The following is a 26898-nucleotide window of genomic DNA, read 5'->3' as shown; positions in this document are numbered from 1 at the left end:
AAGGAAGGGGAAAGGGAAGGGATAGAACTGGCTCTCCAACCCACACGCCGGAACACAGCTAGGCTATTTGGCGGCGGACTCTAGTTGGAGGGTGGTCGCCAGCCAGTCGGACTAGGTCCTACCACCGGTTTATTTATCTATTCCGTGGTTACAACGGCTGCCCCGCCCTTCAAGCCGAAACGCATTACTGCTTCACAGCAGAAATAGGTAGGGTGGTGGTACCTACCCGCGCGGACTCACAAGCGGTCCTACCACCAGTAATTACGAAAATTATAATTTTGCGGGTTTGATTTTTATTACACGATGTTATTCCTTCACCGCGGAAGTCATTCGTGAACATTTGTTGAGTACGTATTTCATTAGAAAAATTGGTACCCGCCTGAGATTCGAACACCGGTGCATCGCTCAACACGAATGCACCGGACGTCTTATCACTTAGGCCACAACGATTTCGAATATAATGACAATACAAAAAAACCGAGATTGGACCGTAAAAGTAGTTATAATAACGGTGGGTAAACGTTCAAATTCATGTCTACTACAGATTAAGCCACTAAGAGTTTAAAATTAAATTAAATCTATCTTGGCCTTCGATCAATATCTTTCTATGGACGAAGTGGTCAAAGCGGTAGTTCCGACTATAGCATTACATACATTAAATGTCTCCAGGTAATACCTTGCCCTAGACACGTCCTTACGGATCCATCAGATCCAATAACTTTTGCATTAGACGCCTTCAGCTCTAACACTAGGAGCAGACTTAGGGACCCCGGTAGCCGTACTCGTCGAACTCGACAAAGAGTTCGCCGTGAAACCTAACCCATGAATCAGCTCGCTGAGTTTCTCGTCGGATCTTCTCAGCGGGTCGCGATTCCGATCCGGTAGTAGATTCATTCGCGAAGCAGCTGCTCTTGAGCTGTTAGGTCTCCTTCGGAGGCGCTCGGGTAGCTGTTAGCAAATCCCACCCCTTCTGGCTGAGCCTTTGCTCGCCCACCTGTCCTGGTGAAACTGGAAAGGCCTCCGGGCCACTAGTAATCCTTCAATCATAGGCAAAAAAAAAAAAAATACCTTCCCGACCTGTGTCTAACCAAATGTTGAAAATAATAAATGGGATATCGAGCCCTAAACGTGTAACATTATCATAGTTTAGTAACAATGATTGTGTTTATTAAATTATTGCCATCTTTGTTAAAATTTGGTACACTAGCGCAGCATGGCGTAATTAGTACTGAATTGGACACTAGATAGAGCGTGGCAATTGAATGCAATACAATTTGATACTTAACAACAATGCTTTTAAGACTATTATTCTATTAAAATGGAGATTTGTTTTCAACGCTCAATTTTAATGTATATCAAATAAAGTTTAGTTTAGTTTAGTAGAAACAATTATTTCTTTACTATTTGAAGAAGTATTAACAAGTATGTCAAGTATCCATGTACATATTTTTTGAAATTAAATTTGATTTAATTAAACTTGTCACGTGTACCGCCATCTATCGGTACGTTTTAAAACAAAACAACGCGGATTTAAACAATTAAAAAACATCTCAACAAACTCATAGGAAATAATTAGCAGCTCAATTAGTCTTGAATGGTTTTCGTTCAATGTAATTATGAATACAGTTATAATACTACGGAAAATGCAAGTCAAGTTTCCTGTCAGGCTAAAAATAGCAACTGTTCAATAACTGCGGTCAACACATGCGCTATGTAGGTATGCTATGTAACCAAATTATATTGGTCATGTGTTTTCTATAATATCAATGACGTCGTAACGTTTTAGTTTTGCACACTTAAATCGAGACCTATGTTTTATCTCTTTCTAAAAAAGGCGACTAAAATTTTGTCTCTTTCTAAATAAAAAATTGACAAATGGCGAGAGAGAGATTTAGATTGTGTACATATTTATTTAATAAATTAAAATTTAATAATAAAATCGTGCTGTAGTAGTTAATATTGATTAAATTTTAATTTCACTTACTATTGGCTAAGGTTCTGAAGTGTTTCGCATTCAATACTCGCTGCAGAATCTCGTGAAGTGGAAAAATAACTTGACCCAGTGGCTGTGGTTAACATAATGGAAATATTCGTAGAAATTGTGTGAAAACGTTGGTGTTACGACTAAAGATACATAATAGACTTTGTTATCAAACGTAAAAACAAATATTGTTGCAGTAAATCATAATTTTTATCATATAATATTCATACGTAAAAATGCACTAAGCATATCTTTCTGTGCTCTGTTGTAATTTTTAAATTTCTCTGCTTAAAGTTTTAATAACTTAAAGCCACCAGACAAATACATTGCACCTCAGAATAGTATATTTGATCGAGAAACGAATGAAGTGCTCAAAATAATTTCCGAAAGTATGTAATGTTCATTGGAAACAAAAAAAAAGGCATACTAAAAAGTTCTAATTGTTTTTACTGTTTTTCGTCGTTAATGAATGAAAATGGTTACGATGAATACTACGGAAAAGGCGCCGAAGCCCTGTCAGCAAGGTCCATCAAGGTTTGTAAAATCCTAAATTTAAAGCAACATTTTCAATTTATAAAAACAATTTTTATAACAGCCGATATTCTGTTTCTTCGTTGATTAAAAAAAAATAGCCTGTGATAATTATTAAACACAGCTTAAACTATGTTAGGCATGTAATTAGCCATTCAAATATAAATGATAAACATGAAATTAAATTTTCAAATACAACTAAGACTAGTGAAATTACTCAGTTTTTATGTGATGACTGTGTAACCAAAGAAAGTATTTCTTTGGCTAATCACCGAATATAAATTTTTGTTATTGCACTACCATATTTGATGCATAGTACCTACTTCTTCCTTGTAAAAGCTAAGCTTAAAGTATGTCGGTCATTATTGATTTTGTAATATTGATTTGTTTGTTTATTATGATAACACATTTGTAGTTAGTTCTGTTTAGTTATAATATAAATGGTTCTTGTTACAGGAATAACTCAAAGTGTGTTAAAGAAGAGAAAGACAAGGAGAAGCGAGATAATGCCATTACTAACTTGCCACCGAGCGTCCAGGCCCTTATGGCTGCAATACCTTCACCCGAGGAATCACCAAACTATTTGATTTACAAAAAGGTGATTAGTATCCGAAAATACGTAAAACCTTTGCTTATTTATAGAAAAAAAAACTAATATAAAAAAATATATAAAAAAAACTAATATTTAAAAAAACAACCCATGCCCGCTGAGTTTCTTGCCAATTCTTCTCAGGACGGAGACTAGTTTTTGTGAATTGGCGGTAGTTCTTTTGACGTTCAACTATATGTACTTTCATTTATATTGAATAAAAATTTTTTGATTTCATTTTATTTGAATTGAAACATGACCATTCTCTATTGTACACCTTTAAATAAACGCATTGGTATTAATCACATCACATATCATCAATCCCATCACATAAGCTCTAATAATCACATCTGCTCTAAAGTACCTGCATATCATAAATATCCATAACAAAGCCCCTGATGTTAAATAAGTCATCCTTATATACGAGGTTGGCATGAAATCCTCATTTTCATTTAGACCTATCATCTCTGCACCCTTCCTGGCATATTCTTTTTCACACAGCTGCAAGTCTTTTTATGATGCGCTTTCTCACATTACCTAATGTTAAGTATGTATCTAAAATAAATAATTCTTTTATGTCACTACAGATGGAAGCTTTGATTGAGAAAATGCAAGATGAGAACACGGGAGTACCTGTTCGAACTGTGAAAAGCTTTATGACGAAAGTTCCATCGGTAAGTTACAAATTGATACTCGGATAGCTATAATAAAGACTTCTAGGAAACAACAAAGGGAAGATGTTCCACTGAGGAGGTGAAATTGTACATGAGACTGACTATCCAAATGTTAATGTTTGAAACTTGTGTATTTTTTTGTTTTTTTTTATTGCTTTGATGAGTGGACGAGGTCACAGTCCACCAGTTTGTTAAGTGGTTACCGGAGCCATAGACATCTACCACCTTGAGATGTGAGTTCTAAGGTCTCAGTATAGTTACAACAACTACCCCACCCTTCGAACCGAAACGCATTACTGCTTCACGGCGGAAATAGGCGGGGTGGTGGTACCTACCCGTGCGGACTCACTAGAGGTCCTACCACCAGTAAATAGTATAATACGCTTATCTTGAATTAATTTCGCTAGCATGATTCAGGCATCTGTCAAATATCTTCAGGTCTAATGCTAGACATCACAAATATAATAAAAGTCATAATCATGATAATAAAATACATAAGGTAATATCAAATGTGAACATGCATAGATCTGACGGTTTTCTTTCAAGGTGTTCACCGGCGCAGAGCTGGTGTCGTGGCTGGCAAGGCATCTGCAACTTGACGAGCCCTGGGAACCACTGCACCTTGCCCATCTCCTGGCTGCCCACGGCTATTTATTTCCCATAGACGATCATTGTTTGACCGTTAAAAACGATAACACGTATTATAGGTGAGTTCTTTCTTAGACACTGGTAGGGTTTTTATTGCCTAGACGGGAACGAGCTCACACTCCACTCAAGAACGTAAATGCCATCCCTTATCTCGAGATGGCTGACCCACCCTTCAAACTGGAATGCATTGTTGCTTCGCAGTAGAAATGACTGGTGTGGTGATATCCATCTGTGCTGGCTCACAAGACTCCCTACCATCAGTGCACAGCATGCATTGCATGCACAGGTAGCTATTGCAGTCCGGTCTGTCTTAAGGCATTCATGCATCCAATTGTATTGGGTTGGACAGACATTGAGACTTCCATCTTGAGGTCACTTGAGATACACTTCTCTATAATAAGTCATTATTAAAGTTTTAATGTTCTTTGTGGTTGTTGACTGACCTCATCTGATTTGTTAAAATAAAATCATCTGTTTTCAAAATAAACTTTTTAAGTTGAACTCTATACTATCTCGTTCGTGAACCGTGCAACCTAAGCCACAGATGCAGCCCACTGAGTTTCTCGCCGAATCTACTCAGTGGGTCGTGATTACGATCCGGTGTTAGATTCTGCAAAGCATTATTCTTATGGGGCTAGCGTTAACAAATCCTCCCAGAAGAGACCTGTGAGGTCACCTACCAGCCCCATAGGTTACCAAAGTTTAAGTCACTATCCCATTAGCTGTGTACACGTCTACCCTCAAATGTAACAAAAAAAGTATGTATATAATTTAATTTAATTTTTTAAGATTCCAGACCCCGTATTTCTGGCCTTCGAACCAATGGGAGCCTGAGAATACTGATTACGGTGAGTTCGTTCAAATGAATCCGAGATCTGACAACGAGAGCTTTTAATTCATTTATTTTCTTCTTCTTCTCAGTCGTGTCACTCTTGACAGAGAGGTCGTGATCGTCATGTAGTGTTGGAAGGGGCAGACTTGATGCGTCTCACGATGTCGCGCCATCTCTCCCTGCTCGAGGCCATTCTACTGCACTCATTTAGGGGACCTCCCACTGCAGTTTTAATTTGGTCGGTCCACCGCATTGGTGGCCTCCCGCGCGGTCTTGTACCATCAACGCTTCCCTGTACAACGAGGCGTTCTATGGACCGGCCATCATATATACCTAGTCAGGTCATAAATTCTGTCACATGTTTAATGTAAAATAATTGAAACAAGTTTATTCATTATGTAATCATTCATATACCAAAATGAACTTAACAAAACATAGATTCTTATGACACTAAAGTTTATTCAAAATGACCTCCGTGATTTTGAATACAGGCCTTCAATCTGCGCGGCCAGTCGTCTATCGCAGCACGAACGAGGTCCATGTCAATATCGACGGCTGCCTTAATCAAGGATGTCTTGAGTGACTCCAAATTGGGATGAGGCTTTGAGCACGCCTTTTCCTCCAAGTGTTGCCATATCTTGTAATCTAACGGATTCAAATCTGGACTGGAGGAGGGCCAGTCTTCGTGCCGGATGAAGTCGATTTCACGCGCCGCCAGCCAGTCTTGTGTGCTCTTCGCTCTATGAGCTGGCGCCGAATCTTGTTCGAATACCCAGTGCCTGTTATTGAACATGGTATGAGAAACAGGTTCTATAAGGTTCGTCAGGACTGTATTTTGATACACAACTGCATTCGTTTTTACACCTTTCTCACAAAAATGTACCTCTGTTAAGCCCCAATAAGAAACTCCCAACCATACCATAGCGAGGATGGAAAATGACCTCGTTGGACACGCGGAATACGGTTGCTCGCTTCTTCACTACTGTGTGCGTAGACCTTATCATTTTGTTTGTTGTAGCTCTCTTTTACGGTAAAAATTTTTTCATCCGAAAAAAGAATTTCCCGATAATTTTTTCCCGCGTACCGCTTCAACAAAGCGCGGCATCTCTTCAGTCTCGGGTCCATTAGACGAGCATTCAAACGATGTCCTGTTTTTCTTCGATATGCCCGAAGCCCTAAGTCTTCATTTAACACCCTTTTCACCGTGGTTCTGCTTAACCCCATCTGAAGGGCCAACAGTTTCTACTTACGTTTGGGATTTCTTTGAATTCGCGCCTTCACAGCTTTTATCACTGCTGGAGTCCTAACAGACCGAGGGCGACCACTTCTTGACCTGTCATCTACACTAGAGTCTTCATTGTATCGTTTGATGGTACGATAAACGAATCTTTTGGTTATATTCAAATTTTTCAGTATGTTAAAAATTTGAATTGGATCGTAACCGCAACGATGCAACGCAATAACTGCAACACGGTCTTCTTTAAGCGTCCACTCCATATTTAAAAATGAGTAAAATTCTAAAAGTATACATTTTTATTTTCATGAACAATTCGAAATTCGAATTCAATAAACTTTTTTGTGGCCAGCATTCTAAAACAAAAGTTTTTACTGTATGACAATACTTATGACCTGACTAGTTATTATAGATAAATGAATTGCTGTTCGATAGTCTCGCTAAAACTCGAGAACGGCTGGACCGATTTGGCTAATTTTGGTCTTGAATTATTTGTGGAAGTCCAGAGAAGGTTTAAAAGGTAGATAAATATGAAAATGCTCGGAATTAAATAAAAATAACAATTTTGTTTTTACTTTGATGTGTCCCCCGTCGGACGGATTCCTTTTGTTTGTTTTATGTTTGTTTTATACAAAAGTTTTGGTGTTTTATTTATCGATTGAGGCACTACGAAGTCTGCCGGGTCAGCTAGTAAATAATAAATAACTGGGAACAAATCACGGACGGTCCACTGGCCTCAATTACGGATTCCATGTGTTATGGGATACCAGAGATGGACTTACATACTTATATACTGTTATGCGCTGGGGTTCGGGATAAATAAAAATTCTACCGAATTACAAATTAAAACTGTATTAACACCTAGAACACTCACAGAACACTTCAAAATTGTTAATTCAGTTTTTCTGCTTAGCTTCAGGTGATACGTTCGCTGTTTCGCTTCGAGTAGTTCCGATTACTAACTGACTTCGTAATATCCTTGCAACGCTTTTATAATCGATACGACATCCCTAGATTTATCGAGAACATTCCTCACAAGTCGAGTATTTTCGATATGCGTTTCCGCCATTTGACAATAGATGTCTCTCTGTCTTTGTACCTCTCGAGCGTTCTAGAGTTCAGTGGTTCTTTTGATATTCGTTTCTGCTATTCGACGATAGACGGTGTTGCTCTCACCGGCGTAACAGACAGTCACAATACGTTTAAATATATACACAATATATATAGATAATAAACACCCAGACAAAGAGCAAACAAACCTGCTTATCACACGAATGTTTGCCCGATGCGGGAATCGAACCCACCACCCTCGGCGCAATAGCCCCGCTAACTACTGCACCACCGAGTCAGTCAGTCAGCTTAAAGAAAAATGTATGCCGTTAATATGTTTTGTTGTTTGATAGCACTTTAAAATGATCAAAACGATTCAATATGTCGTTATCGTGAGATATAATAAGTGCTACAACTGTATCTGGTGACGGGTTGGAACTAATTCTTGTGACAACGCAACAACAACTAACGCCATCTAGTAGGGAGCAGACGAACGCTTACAGAACGATCGAGACGTTTTGTCGGTAGGGCTCTAAAAACAGCTTGGGCCCGCGGTATGCTCCCAACATCTGCAGGCCGTCAAGTTCCACATATTCCGCGCGTTCCTTAGGTGTTCGAAAATATAAAAGGATAGGTAGGAGGTATACATGGTCAACTAGAATCGTCAAGGCGATAGTCTACATCGGTGTTTCCCAACGTGGGGCCCACGCCCCATAAGGGGGCAATTTGATAAAAAATTTGAAACGATAAAGTGGGGCATGACACAAAAAAGGTTGGGAAACACTGGTCTACATTATCGTCTCCGCCTTTATAATCGACTGCTGATTTTTGTTACAGCGGTGTACCTCTGCAAGCGGACGATGCAGAACAAGGCGCGGCTAGAGCTGGCGGACTATGAGGCCGAATCATTAGCGAAACTCCAGAAGATGTTTTCGAGAAAATGGGAATTCATATTCATGCAAGCCGAGGCACAGAGCAAGGTTTTTTAAATTTTTTTTACTGCATTGATGGGTGGACGATCCAACCTGGTGTTAAGTGGTTACTGGAGCCCATAGACGTAAATGCCGCCACCCACCTTGAGATATAGGTTCCAAGGTCTCAAGTATAGTTACAACGACATAAGTGCAGTAGTATAAGAACCTTAATTGTATATCTAAATAATAGGAACAAAAGGTTTTAGTGGTTCCGCAGTAGTCGAAATTCGAGTATAATCACTGATTTAATTTTATTTTACCTTACAATTACCTTAAATGGGTATTAATCTTTACGGGCGTCGCTCGAGTCCAGTTTGAACCTTGAGCAGGTATTGTCATTGTTATTGTTTTTAAGGTTGACAAGAAACGTGATAAGTTGGAGAGGAAGGTGCTGGACAGTCAGGAGAGGGCCTTCTGGGACGTGCATCGACCGATGGTGAGCCCTATCCTTGGAAATTTCCGTTCAAAGCTTTATGAAGTCAATGTACTGTGTCTTAAAGTCTAAATTGCTTCAACGATAAATATACCTAATACCATTCAGAGTTGATCGGCCGTTGACGCGTGTGTAAACCTGTCAAGCTAATCCGACGTCGTGAAATCGCCACAAGTAACTTCCAAATACTCAGTTATACTGTATATATAGACAAGTACAGTATATAGTTAATAAAGGCTTGGTGAACATTTCTGATATTGTTGAGAGGGTAGTTTTCAGATAATAATATCGTTAAAATTCTATTAACGCTTAAAATCAAGAGGTGAACGCATCGGTATAAAAAGAAAACTCAAATATGTAATAGATAAATAGATTTTAAGCTTAGCTCACTGTGCTTTCAGCCTGGTTGCGTGAACACTACAGAGTTAGATCCGAGGAAGCTTTCTCGTATAAATGCGCTTAAAGCTAAACGTCTCAAACAATGTCAGGACTTGGTGCTGCAGAACAACTTGAAGGTATGTCAACTTCAATAAAAGCTCAAAGAATAGAGTTATGAGCCCAGTTCGTATAACCGACCGAAGACAGGCCGCAGAACTAGTAATTTCTGACACGCAAACTCTTGTCCTATGTTTTTACATTGCGCTCAATTGTCGCGTATAAAATGACTTGGAAGCTATAAATATGGTTAGTCCAAATAAAGGGATATATGTAATTAAGCCTCAATAGTTCAATACTAGATATTCTACAAATTGCTCCAAAAATATTAGTATTGTCAATAAAGATCTACATTTGATAGGCTAAGGCTTTGAAAGTCATTGATCTAACGCAGCCTTTGCGATACATTGCGGGCTGCGTTCGAATCGCCTTTCGTTTAGTCGTATTGGGGAAAGGTTTCTGTACGACAATTATTTCCTTTTTCAGAACAATCCAATTGTGACCATAACGAACGCCCAGGAAAGCGAAGATGAGATCCAGAGGAACAACCAGGAGAACGTCATCAAAGAGAATGGTATTTTTTATTTATTGCTTAGATGGGTGGACGAGCTCACGGTCCACCTGGCATTAAGTGGTCACCGGAGCCCGTAGACATCAATCATCAATGCCGCCACCCACCTTAAGACATGAGTTCTAAGTCTTATTTACAGTACAACGGCTGCTCCACCCTTCAAACTGATACGCATGATTGCTTCACGGCAGAAATAAGCAGAGTGGTGGTACCTTCCCCTGCGGACTTACCGTCTAGCACAGCGGCTCTCAACTTTTTTCACGACACATTTTACTAAAAATAACTTCATTAAAAAAAAATTGTCGAAGTGAAGGTAGGTATAGGTATGTTGAAATTATACATCATATATTCTACCAAACGTAATTTCTCAGTCAATATCTAGGAAACAGCTGTGTGTTTAAATCATTTGCACGTTACATATGTGATCCTCTAATTCGCATTAAATAAAATTATCGTATTTGTAAATTCTTCGACGCATTTGGTAGGGGCTTGCGAGACTACGGTTGAGAACCACTGGTCTAGCGTGAAAGAGACGGACATATCAATTTGTTGAGGGGACGGATGACGTCACAGCTGATTTGTAATCTTTGCTCACTAAGTATGACTTAAGACGCATTGAGACTATGTGCTTGGTTCTAAGTAGAGATAAAAGGTAAAATCAATACATATATATATTAATAAGGCCTTCGGTTTGTTTCAGGGGAATCGTCAAAGGAGATTCCGTCGGGTTCCACTGACCCCGCAGTGAACATCGAACAGGAGATAGAGGCGGCACGAAAGCAGCTAGGGATGCTGCGAGCGAGAATGGAACGGCGCAACATTAGGGTCAGCAAAGTCGCCGAAACGTGAGTCCTGTGGTGTTGCCTGCGACGATATAAAATGTCCATATCGGGGTCACCTTCACTGTAGCTGCATGAGATATCGGTTCTGAGCCCGCAATGTATAACGCGCAGAATGTTTTGGGGTCAACAACCTCGATCGCACGAAATCCACTGCGCGTTTTTATTTGAACTAGCCAGCCCCCGGTAGTCGAAATTCGACTATAATTAATTGAAATTATAAGTTTGTGCACTATTATAATTCTATTGTCAAAGACTATTATACTTCTATAATCACAGATTTCGCCAAGACTACACTTTAGACAAATATTAATAAAGACACAATATTCAATCTTTTTTTTTAATAGATTTTACAGGCTTGGAAACAAAGTCCTTTAAGCCAAATATTTAATCTATTCTCAATTTGACCACAGACTAAGCAATAAGAAAAGTTTGACAATAAACGAATAGTATGCATGCGTGAGTGTGTCTAATACATGGTAGAGTATGTAATGTTTTTTTTATTGATTTAATGTATTTTTTACGCATAATTAAAAAAAAATAACATTCTGCACTCCTCTATATAAACTATAAATGTGTGAAATTTCATACTCCTCCGTCCGCGCAATTTTCGTAAAAAGGGATACAAAGTTTTTCTTCACGTTTTAATCTATAGATTTGCATACTTTTTATTTAAAGTAAGAACATGCTGGAGGAATGTTAAAATTTTAAAATACCATTATTTATCTACCATGTCTCCGGCAAATAAATCATTTTTAATTGACTTTAGATTGATTATTTTAATTGTAGTTCAATTAATATTATATATTCTTTGTTTATTGTCAAACTTTTGTTGTTGTTTAAAGTCTGTGGTCAAACTGATATTGTAAATAAAGGGGACTTTTTGGCGGGAACGCGAGGAGTGAAGTTGTGTGATTTGTTTTATTTTGTCTATTTAGTGTTTCTTCAGGTTTAAATGTGCAATAACAGTGGTTTATTAACTGTTTATTATCTGTAAAAGTGCAAAAATGTGGGAAAATGAAACAAAGCCGCTGGCCGAAAAAATCTCAGTAAATGACTACCATTTTACTGAGATTATATTTCATCCCATATCATCTCATCGTATCTCATTTAATTTCATCCCAGTTGATTGATGTCACAAATTAATCATCTTCATTTCATTTCATTTCACTCCATATTATCATTTTTCATAAAAATAAGAACATAAATTAAAATAAGACATGACTTAAAGGTCTTAGTTACCAGATCATAAAATCTCTTAAAAAAATGTAAATAAAGCACTCGGTGGGCACGCCCCCTAAAAACACAAATAAAAACGTTTCTACTAATACATTTTCCAGGTTCGTGTCGTACTGCGAGCAGTATGCGGAGTACGACGCGTTCCTGACGCCCCCGGAGTGGCCCAACCCCTGGATCAACTACACCACCGAGCTGTGGGAGCAGGAGAAGCAATCGTGAGTGACAGAGACGGAGCGATTACCATCCGGCCATTGGAATGAGCTCCCCTCCACGCTGTTTCCCGAGTGTTATGACATGTCCTTCTTCAAACGAGCCTTGTGGAGAGTATTAAGCGGTAGGCAGAGGCTTGGCTCTTGGCATTGCTGATGTCCATGGGCGACGATAATCACTCACCAGTAGGTGGGGCGAATGTTCTTCTGCCAACAAATCCCATAAAATAATAGTTGAAAAAAACTAACAAAATACGCTTCTATAGAAAATCCAACTAAAAAAATAAAAAATAAATTTTAATAAATTTGAATTAAAAATAGTGTGGGGTGCTTGGTATAAGTAGTTATAAATATTTTATGAACAGATATGAGTAGAAGGGTTATTTTGATAATATCCTGAAAAGCACACCACGCTTTTTTTTACAGTAAAATCATTTTTTCTTACACTATTTTTAATTCAAATTTATTAAAATTTATTTTCAATTTTTTACTTGGATTTTCTATAAAAGCATATTTTGTTAGTCTTTTTAAACTATTATTTATTTTTAATTTTTTAGTATTTAAATTATAATTTTTTCAAATTTTTTTTAAAATATTTAATTGTCATCGGTCCTCAATAAGTATACCGAATTTCGAGTTAATCTGACGTTTTGAAGGGGGTCAAAATCATGTTCAAATATTCCGTTACAAACATACATACATACATACATAGGTCTGAAGCTAATAAAAGCGTATCAAAAAAATGTTAATAAGGTTTATAATTGCTTGTTTATCTTACTGTTGTTAGACGTTCGCAATGTTTCTGATGCTTCAGCAAGGACCCCTTACCGTTGCGGCGGGTCCGTCGCTGGTCGTTCGGGCTGCACGAGCTGCTGCAGGATCCGGCCGGAAAGGAGCACTTCGCGAAGTTCCTCTCCAAAGAGTTCAGCGGCGAGAATCTCAAGTATGCGACAAGTTTTTTGTATCATACACTTGTTGTCCACGGACATCATGTGGATGCTGCCGCCCACTTTGAGACATGAATGAGGTCGAAGTCTCAACAAGGTTGTTGATAAGATGACAATTCCTAGGACGGAGGCACCGCTCTTTAGAAAGGCTGGTTGGTGAGTGTAAAATGGCGTCTATGCGTCCCCTCCATCGGCTAGGCTCTGTCACAGCACGAAGTTAGCTGAGCTCTGACGACACAGCCCATTGAGTTTCTCGCCGGATCTTCTTAATGGGTCGCGTTATCCGGTGGTAGATTCTACGAAGCACGGCTCTTGCTAGGGTTCGTGTTAGCAACGTCGTCAAGTTTGAGCCCCGTGAGCTCACCTACTAGTTAAGGTTACTCTAAAATGGTCTCTCAAGACCATCAGCTTCATCAGGGAAAAAAACACGAGTTTTGGTACAGTTGAGAACATTTTTGGTACAGCTGAGAACATTTTTGGTACAATTGAGAACATTTTTGTCACAGTTGAGAACATTTTTGGTACACTTGAGAACATTTTTGGTACAGTTGAGAACATTTTTGGTACAGTTGAGAACATGACGCACGATACAGTTGACGCCGACAGGTTCTGGCTGGCGGTGCAGGACCTGAAGGCACTGCCCATCCGCTGCGTGGCGGCGCGCGCCCGCGACATCTGGAAGGAGTTCCTCGCGGCGGACGCGCCCTCGCCCATCAATATCGACGCGGCCAGCAGGTATGCACTTGAACTAGCGGTAGGCAGTGGTTTGGCTCTGCCTCTGGCATTGCTGAAGTCCATGGGTGACGGTAACCACTCACCATCAGGTGGGCCGTATGCTCGCCTGCCTACAAGGGGAAAAAAAGAGCTAGTGGTCCGCCGGTAGTCGAAATTCAACTATAATTAATTAAAATTATAAGTTTGTATGTACACTGTTATGATTCTATTGTCAAATGCTTTTTTTTTATTCTTTATTAGAGCCATACACCTATTAGGTTAAGTCGGCTATCAAAGACTATTATACTTTATACTATATTAATAACTAGCTGACCCGGCAAACGTTTTGCCATATATAAGATTTCTAGGGAATTTCTAGTGTAGAAAAAAAAAACTTATTGTAAGTGTGTAAGGATGTGGTAAATGAGTGAAAGAGGCATGTAGCGCTGTGAACGATTAGGGAGTATAAAAATAACAAAACCTCATTCAACCACATATCTAGGTAATGCCTCATTATAACAAAAAAAATGTCAAAAAATAAAAATAAATGTTAGGGGTGGACAACCCTTATCACTTAGGGGTATGAAAAATATATAGTAGCCGATTCTCATACCTACTGAACATGCATATAAAATTTCATAAAAATCGGTCAAACCGTTTCAGAGGAGTATGGTAACTAACCTTGTGACACGAGAATTTTATATATAAGATTGTAAATAAATAAATATTGCACTGGAAATTAATGATAATTTTACAATTACAGTAATATTAGTCCTCTGTCCGCGTGATTAACAATTCCTATGCGATCATTTATTTATTTATTTATTTATTTATAATTTTCACGTAATGTTCGTGTTCCAGGGAACTGACCCGCGTGCAGGTCGAGTCGGGCACGGCTGACCGGTACTGCTTCGATCAGGCGCAGGTTCGTGACGTACAATAACATGTTTATTGTCTTTAGTGGGCGGCAGACGAGCACACCGCCTGCTGGCAAGTAAGTGGCCGCCGTGGCTCGTGGACATCAACAAACAGCGAGAAGGAATTTAAGTCCAAAGTCGGATAATATTTAGAGTGGTAGGACGTCTTGTGAGTCCGTGCGGGTAGGTACCACCGCCCTGACTATTTCTGCCGTGGAACAGTAATGCGTTTCAGTTTGAAGGGTGGGGTAGCCGTTGTAACAATACATGAGACCTTAGAACTTATATCTCAAGGTGGGTGGCGGCGGTATTTGTGTTGTAAATGTCTATGGGTTCCAATAATCACTTAACACCAGGTGGGCTGTGAGCCTGAGAGTCCAACCACCTATGTAATAAAAATAAAAAAAAGTTGGAAAAGATCATAAGATGTAATTCTGCATTCTTCAGAGTCTCGAAGGATATGGTTTTATACGCTCTCTCTGATGATTCTGTCATCAGTTTAAAGGAACAATAAAAGGAAGATTTTTGATAGAGTTGGTATCATTTGTCGGCGCAACGTTCTCTCCTACCGGCATCATATACAATAAATTATTTTTATAAGCAATTATTAAAGCAAGTATAGTTGGCATGACGGTCAAATATGGCTCCAATTGGATCAAGATAACATGTTTAATTGTGTCCTTTTGATCAGCTGGTTTGATGGCTAAATATGGCCTCAATTGGATCAAGATAATATGTTTAATTGTCCTTTTGATCAGCTGGTTTGATGGCTAAATATGGCCTCAATTGGATCAAGATAACATGTTTAATTGTGTCCTTTTGATCAGCTGGTTTGATGGCTAAATATGGCCTCAATTGGATCAAGATAGTATGTTTAATTGTCCTTTTGATCAGCTGGTTTGATGGCTAAATATGGCCTCAATTGGATCAAGATAATATGTTTAATTGTCCTTTTGATCAGCTGGTTTGATGGCTAAATATGGCCTCAATTGGATCAAGTTAATTGTGTCCTTTTGATCAGCTGGTTTGATGGCTAAATATGGCCTCAATTGGATCAAGACAATATGTTTAATTGTCCTTTTGATCAGCTGGTTTGATGGCTAAAGATGGCTTTATTTCTATCAAGATAATGTTTAATTGTGTCCTTTTGAGGAGTTGGTTTGATGGCTAAAATCGCTTCAATTGGATCAAGATAATATGTTTAATTGTGTCCTTTTGAGGAGTTGGTCTGGTGGCCAAAGATGGCTTCAATTGGATCAAGACAATATCGACGCTTGAAAGGCAAACGTGACTAAGCGACAATGCGTGAACTTTACGGAAGACTAATTTAAAGTTGAAATACCTGAAAAAAAATCTATTTTAACGAATCTAGCTGTAGGATTGAAATTATTTTAATAGACCTAGAAATATATTTTTTTTGCGCATCGAATATGGTTATTGCCTATCATTTATGTACAAAGCAGTTATTGCCGCTTAGTCACGTTTGCCTTTCAAGCGTCGATATGTTTAATTGTGTCCTTTTGAGGAGTTGGTCTGGTGGCCAAAGATGGCTTCAATTGGTTCAAGATAATAAATTACCATGGTTCCTTTGTCGGCAGGCTCACGTGTATCACCTAATGAAGTCCGATAGCTACTCGAGATACATCCGATCGGAAATGTACAAGGAGTACATGAATGGCTCCAAGAAGAAGGTTTGTAATTTCATTCTTACTAGTGGTCCCCCGGTAGTCGAAATTCGACCATAATTATTTTAAAATATAAGTTTGAAACGCTATTATGGTTCTATTGTCAAAGACATATTTCTATAATCAGAGATATAGAAACATAATATTAAAGACAAACAATATTAATCTATTCTCAATTTGATTACAGACTTTAAACAATAACAAAAGTTTGATAATAAACAAAAGATTATGTTGTGTACGTTTGTCAAAAATACATCGTAGTGTGTGTAATGTTTTTTTTATTGATTTCCTGTATGCAATTATGCATAATAAAATAAAAAAATATTAGCATTTTGCACTCCTCTATAAGTGTGGGAAACTTCATACTTTCAAATCCTATCACTAGTTTTTTCCTATTTCTAGTTTTTGCCTGTTGATAAAAAATACGAATTTAAAACTTTGTTTGGTCGAGTTAAGTCAGTAAGCTATCGGAAGTTTTCTCAAATTGGACGCTATAGCCAATCTATTCAGATTACAGAGGCCGCTAATAATTTAGTCAAAGTTTCCCACCCCTAGCTGTTAAGGGGGATGGAAGTTCTAATATTAGTTATATCACTACATAGTATAAAACAAAGTCGCTTACTCTGTCCCTATATCTGTCTGTCCCTATGTATGCTTAAATCTTTAAAACTACGCAACGGATTTTGATGCGGTTTTTTTTAATAGATAGAGTGATTGAAGAGGCAGGTTTATATGTATAATAACATCCATTAAATAGTGGAGAAATTAATAATAAATTACAGTTTCCGAAGCGAAGCGAGGGCGGGTCGCTAGTATATATATATATATATATATATTTTCTTTTCTTTTCAGACTTCAGTCAAAGGGATTCGTTCGATTGTATCGTTCACGGCGCGGAAGGAGGCGACGGCCACATAAAGAATCAATCGTTTCTGAGAACTCTTTATGTTCGTGTGAGGAACCCAAATATGTGGTATCGTAATTTGGGATCCCCATGGGGAGCCAGCCCCATGCGCTGGACTGATCAAGTGAATATCCTCACCCAAAACCCCACTTAACGACTGCGTGCGCCAGGCCTCAGTTCGCGAATTATGGAGAAAAAGCTTTCAAGGCTTTAATAATTATTTATTAAAGCTCCACATGATCATGACTGCTGTGACAAAAGCATCCGTCTATGATGAATTTGGGATCTTTGTTTTAATCGGCTTTGCTGACGAATAATTTCTATGGGGTGATCCTAAATCAATCCCAACAGTTTGTTGCAAGTACTATAGCGCCATCTGTCGTTCGAGTTAGCGAACTTGAACCACCACAGTTATCCAAATCGAACGAAATTTTGGCCGCGGCTATATATAAATGTCTCTTGTGGCGATTTCTAGTGTCATTAAGCCATGTTCACTGCTAGACTGAAAACTGCGGTTAGATTAGGAGCAGATTTCTGCCTAGGTCCAGCTTAGAGAGAAGCTAAGATAGATTTAGCATATCTAGACTCGAAGTTGAGTCTCCATGAAAAAGTTCCAATACCCACCCGGGCTAGTTTTAAACCCAATGAAAGTTATGTTATTTATATGTAGAGTGCAATGGAATCCTGAAATTATAATTAAAGACTGTGCATGAAACAATGTTGATATTGTTAATAATTTTATTCACGCAAAAAAAAATTGCATTGCATTTAGAAATTAATTGATATGCGGGGTCGTTGACCTCGTGCAAACTGGGAACTACCCTCTAATTCGTATTGCATTCCGTTTATAATACGGTCGTATATTGAGGCCTCGTTGGCGGAGTGTTTCGTAGTGAGTATTAGTATTAATCGCTATAGTGGTGGAAGATTGTATTGAGCTCACACGGGTATGAACCACCACCCAGTCTAGTTCAGCCGCGAAGTCATTAAAGTCACATTTTGGGGAATTAGATTGGTCAGATGCTACTGACATTATTTAAAATTCTTTCAAAAACCCTCGACCTGCTCTTAAATACTGGTCTAAAGGGAAGCTGCTTCGTCTGCTGACGTTAGATCTCGGGATCTCGTGTTATATTGGAAATTCTTTTGACTTCGTGTCGGTATCTTCATATCTGAAGGTCGTGTCTAATTTGAGGTCTGCTCTCTGACTCATCCTGTGAGGTTGGGCGCTTCAGGTATAGGCGAGTGACGCGACCCAGCGTTGGAAACTAAACGTTACGTCAATGTGAATAGAGTCTAATTTTAATTAGTTTTAAGAATATACCAAAGATCGGCTCGACTTTAAGGAAGCCGCCAAAAGCTTTTTGGTCGTCTTTAAATATTTGAACATATATTTAAACAAATATATTTATATAAATAAAATAAAAGTCGTATTCTGGTATTTCTTAAGTAATTGTCGCGACGGTGTACTTTTACGGTTTAATATGACGTTATAACCGACTTAAAAAAGAAAGAGGTTCTGAATTCAGTTGCTTTTTTTTAAATGTATGCTCTACCTCAGAACGTTTCTCTGGGTAAATTTATATTGATGATGATGATGTTCTGTTTTTTGATTTATTTGAAAGATGGTGCCTATCGTGTGGTCCCATTGAAATTATTTCAAGATATTTTTTTTAAGGGATTTTATGACCTGGAAACTGAGACCTTTAAGTCATGCTTATTTTAATTTATATTCATATTTTTATGAAAAATGATAATATGAAGTGAAATGAAATGAGATGATACGGGATGAAATATAATCTCAGTAAAATGGTGGTCATTTACTAAGATTTTTTCAGTGGACTTTTTGGAGGATCCCGAGAAGTTACGTCCAGCTTCTTTATTTCATTTTCTCACATTTGTGCACTTTCACAGATATTAAACAGTTAATAAACCACTGTTATTACACATTTAAACCTGAAGAAACACTAAATAGACAAAATAAAACAAATCACACAACTTCACTCCTCGCGTTCCTGCCAAAAAGTCCATTTCAAGATAAGACCAGTAGTTTTTTAATTACCCTCAATGTATATTTAGTTGGCTTCAATTAACCACACTGGCGATTTTCTTTCGTTGAAAGTCAGATAGTTTATCTTGTTAACAAATAACGGATAACAGATAACGTCTTGTAAATCGATGAACCCCGGTTGCACGCACGAAAAAGTGTCACGTTCCGCCTGAGCCTGAGCGTGCGAGCGAGAGTGCGGAGCGAGCGATAGAGAGGCACGATCGGCCCAAGCGTTAATATATCGAAAAAATAAAATTCAATTAACTCCATTGTATTAAACAAAATAATGATAATTCAGTGATAATAATTCAATGAAATTCATAAAAGTATACAATTTTTCATCAATGTTTCTTTATGACGTTATCAAGTAATACTATCGTCCGTACACCGACTTTACAGACAAACTATATTTTTATGTAACTTTCGACGGAGCAAACGCTACTAGGTACGGTTTTTGGAAAGTGTAAAAAATTAAAAACAAAAAAAAACGTGATATCAAATCGTAAAAGTGATTGTAAAAATATTATTCGTCTGCAAAAATTAGGGTATCATTAGATGTTATGTAAATAATTGTCTATTAAAGAGACTAGACTATACTTTGAGAGAGTATATACAGTTCGCGACAATAAGCAGCGCACATCGTCATACAGTTAAAAGCTCCTGATTAACGCTTCCTTCATTTGCGTTTTCACTAACCGCGAATTAAAAAAATCCCAATTCCTGTATTTCCGGTTAAAGATTTCTTTATTCTCAAATCTAATTGGTACATCGCTATGTACACATTGGTAAAAAGGATCCAACCGAATATCCTTTATAAACGCGTTTTTCCATATTCACGGTTTCCGTTTTCACGACATATTTATGGTACCTATGACCTGCCAATAAAAAGCTTTTACTGTACTTGGTTTTCTATTGAACTACTGTGATTGACGAATTAGCGTTGCAAGATATTAAAATCTTTCGGTACTATATTCAAGGCTTGATTGCCGCACAGTAATAAAGCATAGGCAATTCGTCATCTTCCCTTACCCTAAATTTACGCTTAAAATGTAAAAAGCATGCGTCTTTTTTCATAGTGACGCTACATTTCGTGTTTTCACACAAAATGGCGCGTACGACCGTCGGAACTGATTGCGATCTGCGAACATTAACGTCGCGGACTGTACCGTGGTTAAACGTTGAAGCTAGCACTAGATGTATTTATTATTAGAATTGTGAATGAAGTTGGGAGTATAGTTTTAATTGTACATAATTGTTGATGCTCCGTGAGCGTCTAACTTCGTTGCTTATAAATTTTAGAAGCGTTGATGAAGTTAAAATGTTTGTTGAATTTTTTTATTAGCTGATTCCCTCACGGCTTTCGATTTGAGGTATGTTTAAGGTAAGCCGCGTTGAATTCATCGGGCCGCGAGTTTTTTTTTGTTCCGGGGAAAAAATATATTTGTTGTTTGATTAATACCAGCACAGAGAGAAGCAACTGACTTCTATGTCTGCTTATAATATTTTACGTGACCTAAGTGAAGGCAACAACAAACTTACAGTACCTGCCGTTAAATGTTGCACATCGACTTTTGGTAAGAGACAGTCTCGGCTTCATATAGCGTTATCTCTCTCTCTCTGTTTCTAAAGATCGAAGAGCAATATTTAGCGTCGTGTACTGTATTTCTTTATATTTTATTTAGTCAATTTGACATTTTACATCAAGAATGTGATTGAAACCAGTTTTACCTACAATAATAACATTGAAATTTGATTGAAAGAAAAATTGATTAACGATCAATTATATTGCACAATAATACAAACTGCAGAATGTTTTCGTGTTATGGTGATGCGTGTACAGACGTTGTCAAGACGAACCACAGACTGAAAAATATTGCGCCATACTGCATGATGCAATGAAAAAATATGGTGCAATAAAAATTAAACTAGCTCAAACTTACGTTCAATAATTGCGCAATCTTAAATATTAACATTAAGCAGTCAATAATATTGCCAATTACGTAATATTGTGAAATATAATTGTTCGTCTAGACCATAGAGAATACACATAAATTAGTTATAGATAAGCAACTCAACTAAATGTTTACGGGCGTCGGCCACTAGATGGCTTCGCTTCGGTTAGTTTCTCATTGCTCCTGTAGATGGAAATAACATATTTATTATCTATCCTATATTTTATTTTTAATGAAGGATTATGTAAATTTTCAGAAACCACAAATTGATAAAATCTAATCAATTTGTCTCTAAAAAATAAATACTTGTATGATTTATTAATTTTTTACTTTCTGTGTTTAGTTGTACAATAATTAAATGCCTTAACTTTAAGATCACAAATTTAGAGGCATCCGCCACAAGATGTCGCTAGTCTCCATACAAAAAATATATTTGTCTTAAAGTATTGCAGTTTCAGAGCCCTGGTCTAGACTGTGGCTTACGGTTTTAATTTCGCGTTTATCACTCACGGTATTCAAGTCAACAAGCGACGGTATGATTCTCGAAAATTCCATTAAGCCTTTGCACTCGAGAGGTGTATCTCGCTTGCCACTTTATTTGGCGCGGAAATTCAATGCGTTATATAAACTATTTGCTAGTAAAGTTATCTAAACTTTGTATGGAGTTGGAACGCTTGCCTACGTTTGCCGCTAGGGGCGCTGTTCCAACGCCGTACAAAGAGTTAACTCTTACGCTATCGAGAGCGTTAAAAAACTCGCACTAAGCACACATAGCTAAGTTCTAAATATATTGTATAGTCAGCGGTCCTTGACGCGTGTGCTAATTTTCGAATTAATCTGAAGTCGATGGAAATGACGCTCAAAGATTTTGTTACACACAAACAAACATACATACCGAGCTAATAAAAGCGTGTTAATAATATATAAATTATGGATAATAAAATTTAAAAAGTTTTAGGGCGTTTTTTTTCTGTTTTATTATTATTATTTTTTAGAATTTTTACCTTTTTCTTTTTATCGGATGACATTTTTGTATTTCCCCAATTCGAACCAAATAAATTAAGACTGCCTTTTGTTTTTAAGTACACATTTTCGTGTGTGTTTTTTCTTTTGTTCAATTATTATTTACCAAAGATTATTATTTTCTTGTAATTTACGTAAATAAACCGTTTCATTTTTATTTAACGTGTTTTTGTTTTATTTCGTAATAATATTCCTCACTTTTTCTCAGAGAATACATATATATATATTTAGGTACATATTTATAATTTAGTGATAACGTGTACAAAAAAAAAAGAATGAAAATAAAATATAGATTTGTAATTTTCTTACCGATAAAAAATAAAAGTTTCAATAGTTCTGTGATCAATAAGATATTTGTATTCATGGCGTATTCTAATGCAATAATCATGAGATCATGAAAATCAAGAGTCGTTCTCTCTTCAGTTCTCTTTCTGTACCGACGCTGTGCGATCGGCTATTAGAATGAGAATTAGGTCTTCGACTTCTTTGAGTAGAAGATAGCGTGTTAGTTTGATCAAAATTCACGTTCGAAGCTCAAATAAATATTAAGCCTGTATAGTACAATATATTTATTCAACCCTTTAACTGCTATGTAGGTCACTGGTGTCCTACGCGGCGCACTGAAGTGATCACGTCGATTTCTGTTACTAAGGCGTCGGAATATCTAGTAGACTGGGAAAGACGAATCCGAAGATACTGAGAATGAATATATTTCTGACTAGCGGCCCTCTCCGGCTCCACTCGGGTCTTTAACAAAAATTTCAACCATATTTGATTCGTTTTATTTTTTATTATAAATAAAAGAACACTTATTGCGGCATAACTATAATAGTTAGACATATGCTGCCGCGACACTTTTTGTAAATAATAATGTGCTCTACAAGGTTGTAGTACATTGTTTTATTCTATCATCAACAGTTTTCGCAGGGCACACCATGTAAAGAGTATTTTAGGTCATTTTATTATACCTTGGGCTTTAGTAAGGATCCTTAATTTTTTTCAAAGAGATTTAGAAATTATAGCCTATGTCACTCGGGAATAGAGTAGCTTCCAAACAGTGAAAGAATTTTTGAAATCGGTTCAGTAGTTTCGGAGCCTATTCAATACAAACAAATAAACAAACAAATCTTTCCTCTTTATAATATTAGTATAGATAGACCTAAAACATACATTAACAAATAAACGAAGGCTAAGTTAGGCAATCCTTAGTATCAGAAATCGACACAATTACTTCAGTGCGCCGCGTAGGGCACCGGTGACCTACATGGCAGTCGAAGGGTTAATTCATTATATTAAAGTTGTGCATGCAGCTCATGTATCTACTTTTGTTTTAGTGACAACGCGCAATTCGTACAGAATAATTCGAGTACTATTAACAAAAAGTTATTTTTCAAACGTACACAGGCGTAAATAGAGCGGTTGTAACAATGACAGAGAACGAAGAAATACGTGTTATGTTTTTAACGTGATAACGACTTATAAATCGATGAGCACCGGCTGCACGCACGAAAAAGTGTCACGTTCCGTCTGAGCTTGAGCGTGCAAAGCGAGAGCGCGGAACAACTAACGCCGGCTCGACATAACATAACATAGGCCCCTACGCCACTCGCCCAACGTGTGGATCTAGAAAATTGCATTGGCCCCAACGTTGGTAGTTGGCTGTCGAGTATCGGTTTTATCAAAGGAATCCGTGCCAACGTTCGCGATCCGTCCACATGTTGGCGCTTTGTTCAGTCCTGTTGCAACACGTCATGTCGCATGACGCATCAAAAAAATTGACACCCGCATGGATCATCTCCTTTGACGTGGCTTTTTCTTTTTTTTTTCAATAACACATATAAATTATATGCACTCAGTACTGTAAAAGCGTTTAGAGCAATCTCAGTTCCGGTATCGCACATCTTCACGTTAGCTCTGACGGAAAGGAACTAGTATAACAGCCAACGTGTGGACACTTCACCAATTTAACCGCTCAACGTTGGCAGCAACGTTGGGGTCAACGTGTGGAGCCGGTGTAGAGAGGCACGATCCGCCCAAACGTTGGCTTGTGACACATTTATCTCTGTTCGCGTGACGTCAGAGCTAGCAATTCGAATAGTTCTGCGTTATTTAGTTATCCATAAACCGACCTTACCAACCAATTATTAGTTTTTCGTATTCGAAGTTAACAAAACATCATGTCTCTTAGCGTATTATTTAAAAAAAATGGCGGGTAGGCGCGCGCGCGATGTCCGATTGGCTCTTGAGAGCTCGGGTGCGTCCGGGAATCCCGATTGCGCCCGATGACGCCCGAAGCAAACACCTACGATTTGTCATTGTTGCACGCTACATGCACACTTCTCGGTTACGATGGAAGGTTGTATTAAATAACTAGCGCCCGCCCTCGCTTCGCTTCGGAAACTGTAATTTATTATTGATTTCTCCACTATCTAATGGATGTTATTATACATATAAACCTTCCTCTTCAATCACTCTATCTATTAAAAAAAACGCATCAAAATCTGTTGCGTAGTTTTAAAGATTTAAGCATACATAGGGACACTGTCCCTATGTATGCTAAAACTACGCAACGGATTTTGATGCGTTTTTATCATAGCACTACATAGCATAAAACAAAGTCGCTTTCTACAGAGAAATGAATATATAAGAATAAAAATGATTATTTTAAATTACGTCATAGACCTATATACAATAGATAAATATATATTTATACATATCGACGAGTGAAAGGCTATTTGACTTAAGCGGTTTTTCGCTTAATACGCAACATTTCAATTTGTAATTGAATAATCAATTTCGAAAAGGGCACATCTCTGAAAATGTAAAATGTTCAGGAAATGAAAAAAACTGGTGGTAGGATTTCTTGAGAGTCCGCGCGGGTAGGTACCACCACCCCGCCTATTTCTGCCGTGAAGCAGTAATGCGTTTCGGTTTGAAGGGTGGGACAGCCGTTGTAACTATACTGAGACCTAAGATCTCAAATCTCAAGGTGGGTGGCGCATTTACGTTGTAGATGTCTGTGGGCTCCGGTAACCACTTAACACCAGGCGGGCTGTGAGCTGGTCTATTCATCTAAGCAATAACGGACTTTTAATTACAAAGATAAATATTCGCGTATTAAGCGAAATGCCGCTTAAACCGAAAAGATTCACTTTCACCCCTGGATATGTATGATTTTAAGATAATTGTAAAAATTATGTGTCTTTATATCATTGTATAAGATATTTCTGTTTCTACTACTCGCCTCACCCTACAAGCTCACTGGGAAGTTATTAAATTCGTCTCTATAATTGATAATGAACATACACAAACAGGATAAGGAGCTATAAAAATAAAAATAAACACTAATTGTTTATTTGCAATCTGTTTATGCGCCTGTATCTACATTCTCGTCTATTATAGTAAGTTTTAAAGGTAATTTTATTGTTGATTATGTGTAATTAAAAAAATATATATATTACATGTAAAATTAGATGCCAAAGATGTGTAATTAAAATTTAAATAAAGCGGTTAAAAACATCTCTTCTTTTATTTTAAAAGTTGCGGCCGTGGTATATTTTATGTGATGTCTACGCAACGGCGAATCCAGGGGGGGGGGTCATGGGGGTCATGACCCCCCCTGAGCTAGTTCCAGGACTTGAACTAACTTGGACTAATTGAAGAACATCATGATTTATTTATTATCTATTGTTATCAAAATTAAATTATAAGTTCTTAACTTGCCCACGACTATGTGACCCCCTCCTGGCGCCAAAGCTGGATCCGCCCTTGTGTCTACGGGCATCAGTAAGAGGGTCTACGGGCATCAGCAAGAGGTCATTAGCAGGAAGATCGTGAATAGGCATGCCCGGATAAAGAAAAAAAAAATGTATTTGAATCATTGGCAATGCAATAACATGTTATTGCCTACAGTTTATGCAATGTAGCTTGATACGCGAGACAGTTGACAGAGCTATATTTTTATGATATAAGTTATGTTAAATTTATCAAAAGATGTTAAAAATAATTGTGTGTTAATTTTTACGGCGATCGAAGTCCTTAAGTTCTTAAATAAACATAAACTCTAGCTCATCTAATCCCGATTCTGCAGGGTAGCCGTCGGAGTACCGTGGTATGTGAGGATTGTATATCTTTAGGACGACCTCAAAATTCGAACCGATAAATAAATATGTAAGTATTTAACGAAAGCGTCAGAGCGCTACTCCAAAAAAGCGGCGCGCCATGATAACCCTGTTTCGTTGGACATTTGTTTCAAAACATTCGTTAAGATAACACATTGATTTTTGATAAACCAATATTAACTAAATTTATTTAAATGATTAAACGTCTATTCTATCGTAATTAACAATTATAATGTTGTATTTTGGCTACGTTTTTTCTATTCGTTGTTTATGACTAAGTGATTTATTAATATCGTAAGACACATTAGTAAATGGTTTTGTTATTGAATAAGTGCGATATGACAAC

General features: G+C 37.6%; 1 protein-coding gene across 1 annotated transcript; it reads left to right on the top strand.

The window, feature by feature from the left end:
• The first annotated feature begins 1862 nt into the window (after positions 1–1862).
• LOC101746458 (regulator of G-protein signaling 7) lies at positions 1863–22593 on the top strand. Its single transcript, XM_004922224.5, has 16 exons — positions 1863–2515; positions 2969–3110; positions 3689–3775; positions 4322–4482; positions 5213–5271; positions 8377–8519; positions 8869–8949; positions 9348–9461; positions 9868–9955; positions 10653–10797; positions 12132–12245; positions 13054–13182; positions 13793–13921; positions 14762–14825; positions 16416–16508; positions 17355–22593. Exons 1-16 carry the CDS (start codon positions 2451–2453, stop codon positions 17418–17420), a joined length of 1680 nt encoding a protein of 559 aa, XP_004922281.1. The 5' UTR covers positions 1863–2450; the 3' UTR covers positions 17421–22593.
• The last annotated feature ends 4305 nt before the right edge of the window (positions 22594–26898 follow it).

This window comes from Bombyx mori, chromosome 11 (genome assembly GCF_030269925.1).
Source record: "Bombyx mori chromosome 11, ASM3026992v2".
NCBI lineage: Eukaryota > Metazoa > Arthropoda > Insecta > Lepidoptera > Bombycidae > Bombyx > Bombyx mori.
This window is presented reverse-complemented; position numbering and strand designations above follow the sequence as displayed.

What these genes read in the sequence shown, in the direction of transcription:
- LOC101746458 (XM_004922224.5), top strand. Translation starts at nt 2,451, where the DNA reads ATGAAAATGGTTACGATGAATACTACGGAAAAGGCGCCGAAGCCCTGT. An exon ending in TGTCAGCAAGGTCCATCAAG is followed by an intron (nt 2,516 to 2,968) that starts GTTTGTAAAATC and finishes TTCTTGTTACAG; the next exon opens with GAATAACTCAAAGTGTGTTA. An exon ending in ACTATTTGATTTACAAAAAG is followed by an intron (nt 3,111 to 3,688) that starts GTGATTAGTATC and finishes ATGTCACTACAG; the next exon opens with ATGGAAGCTTTGATTGAGAA.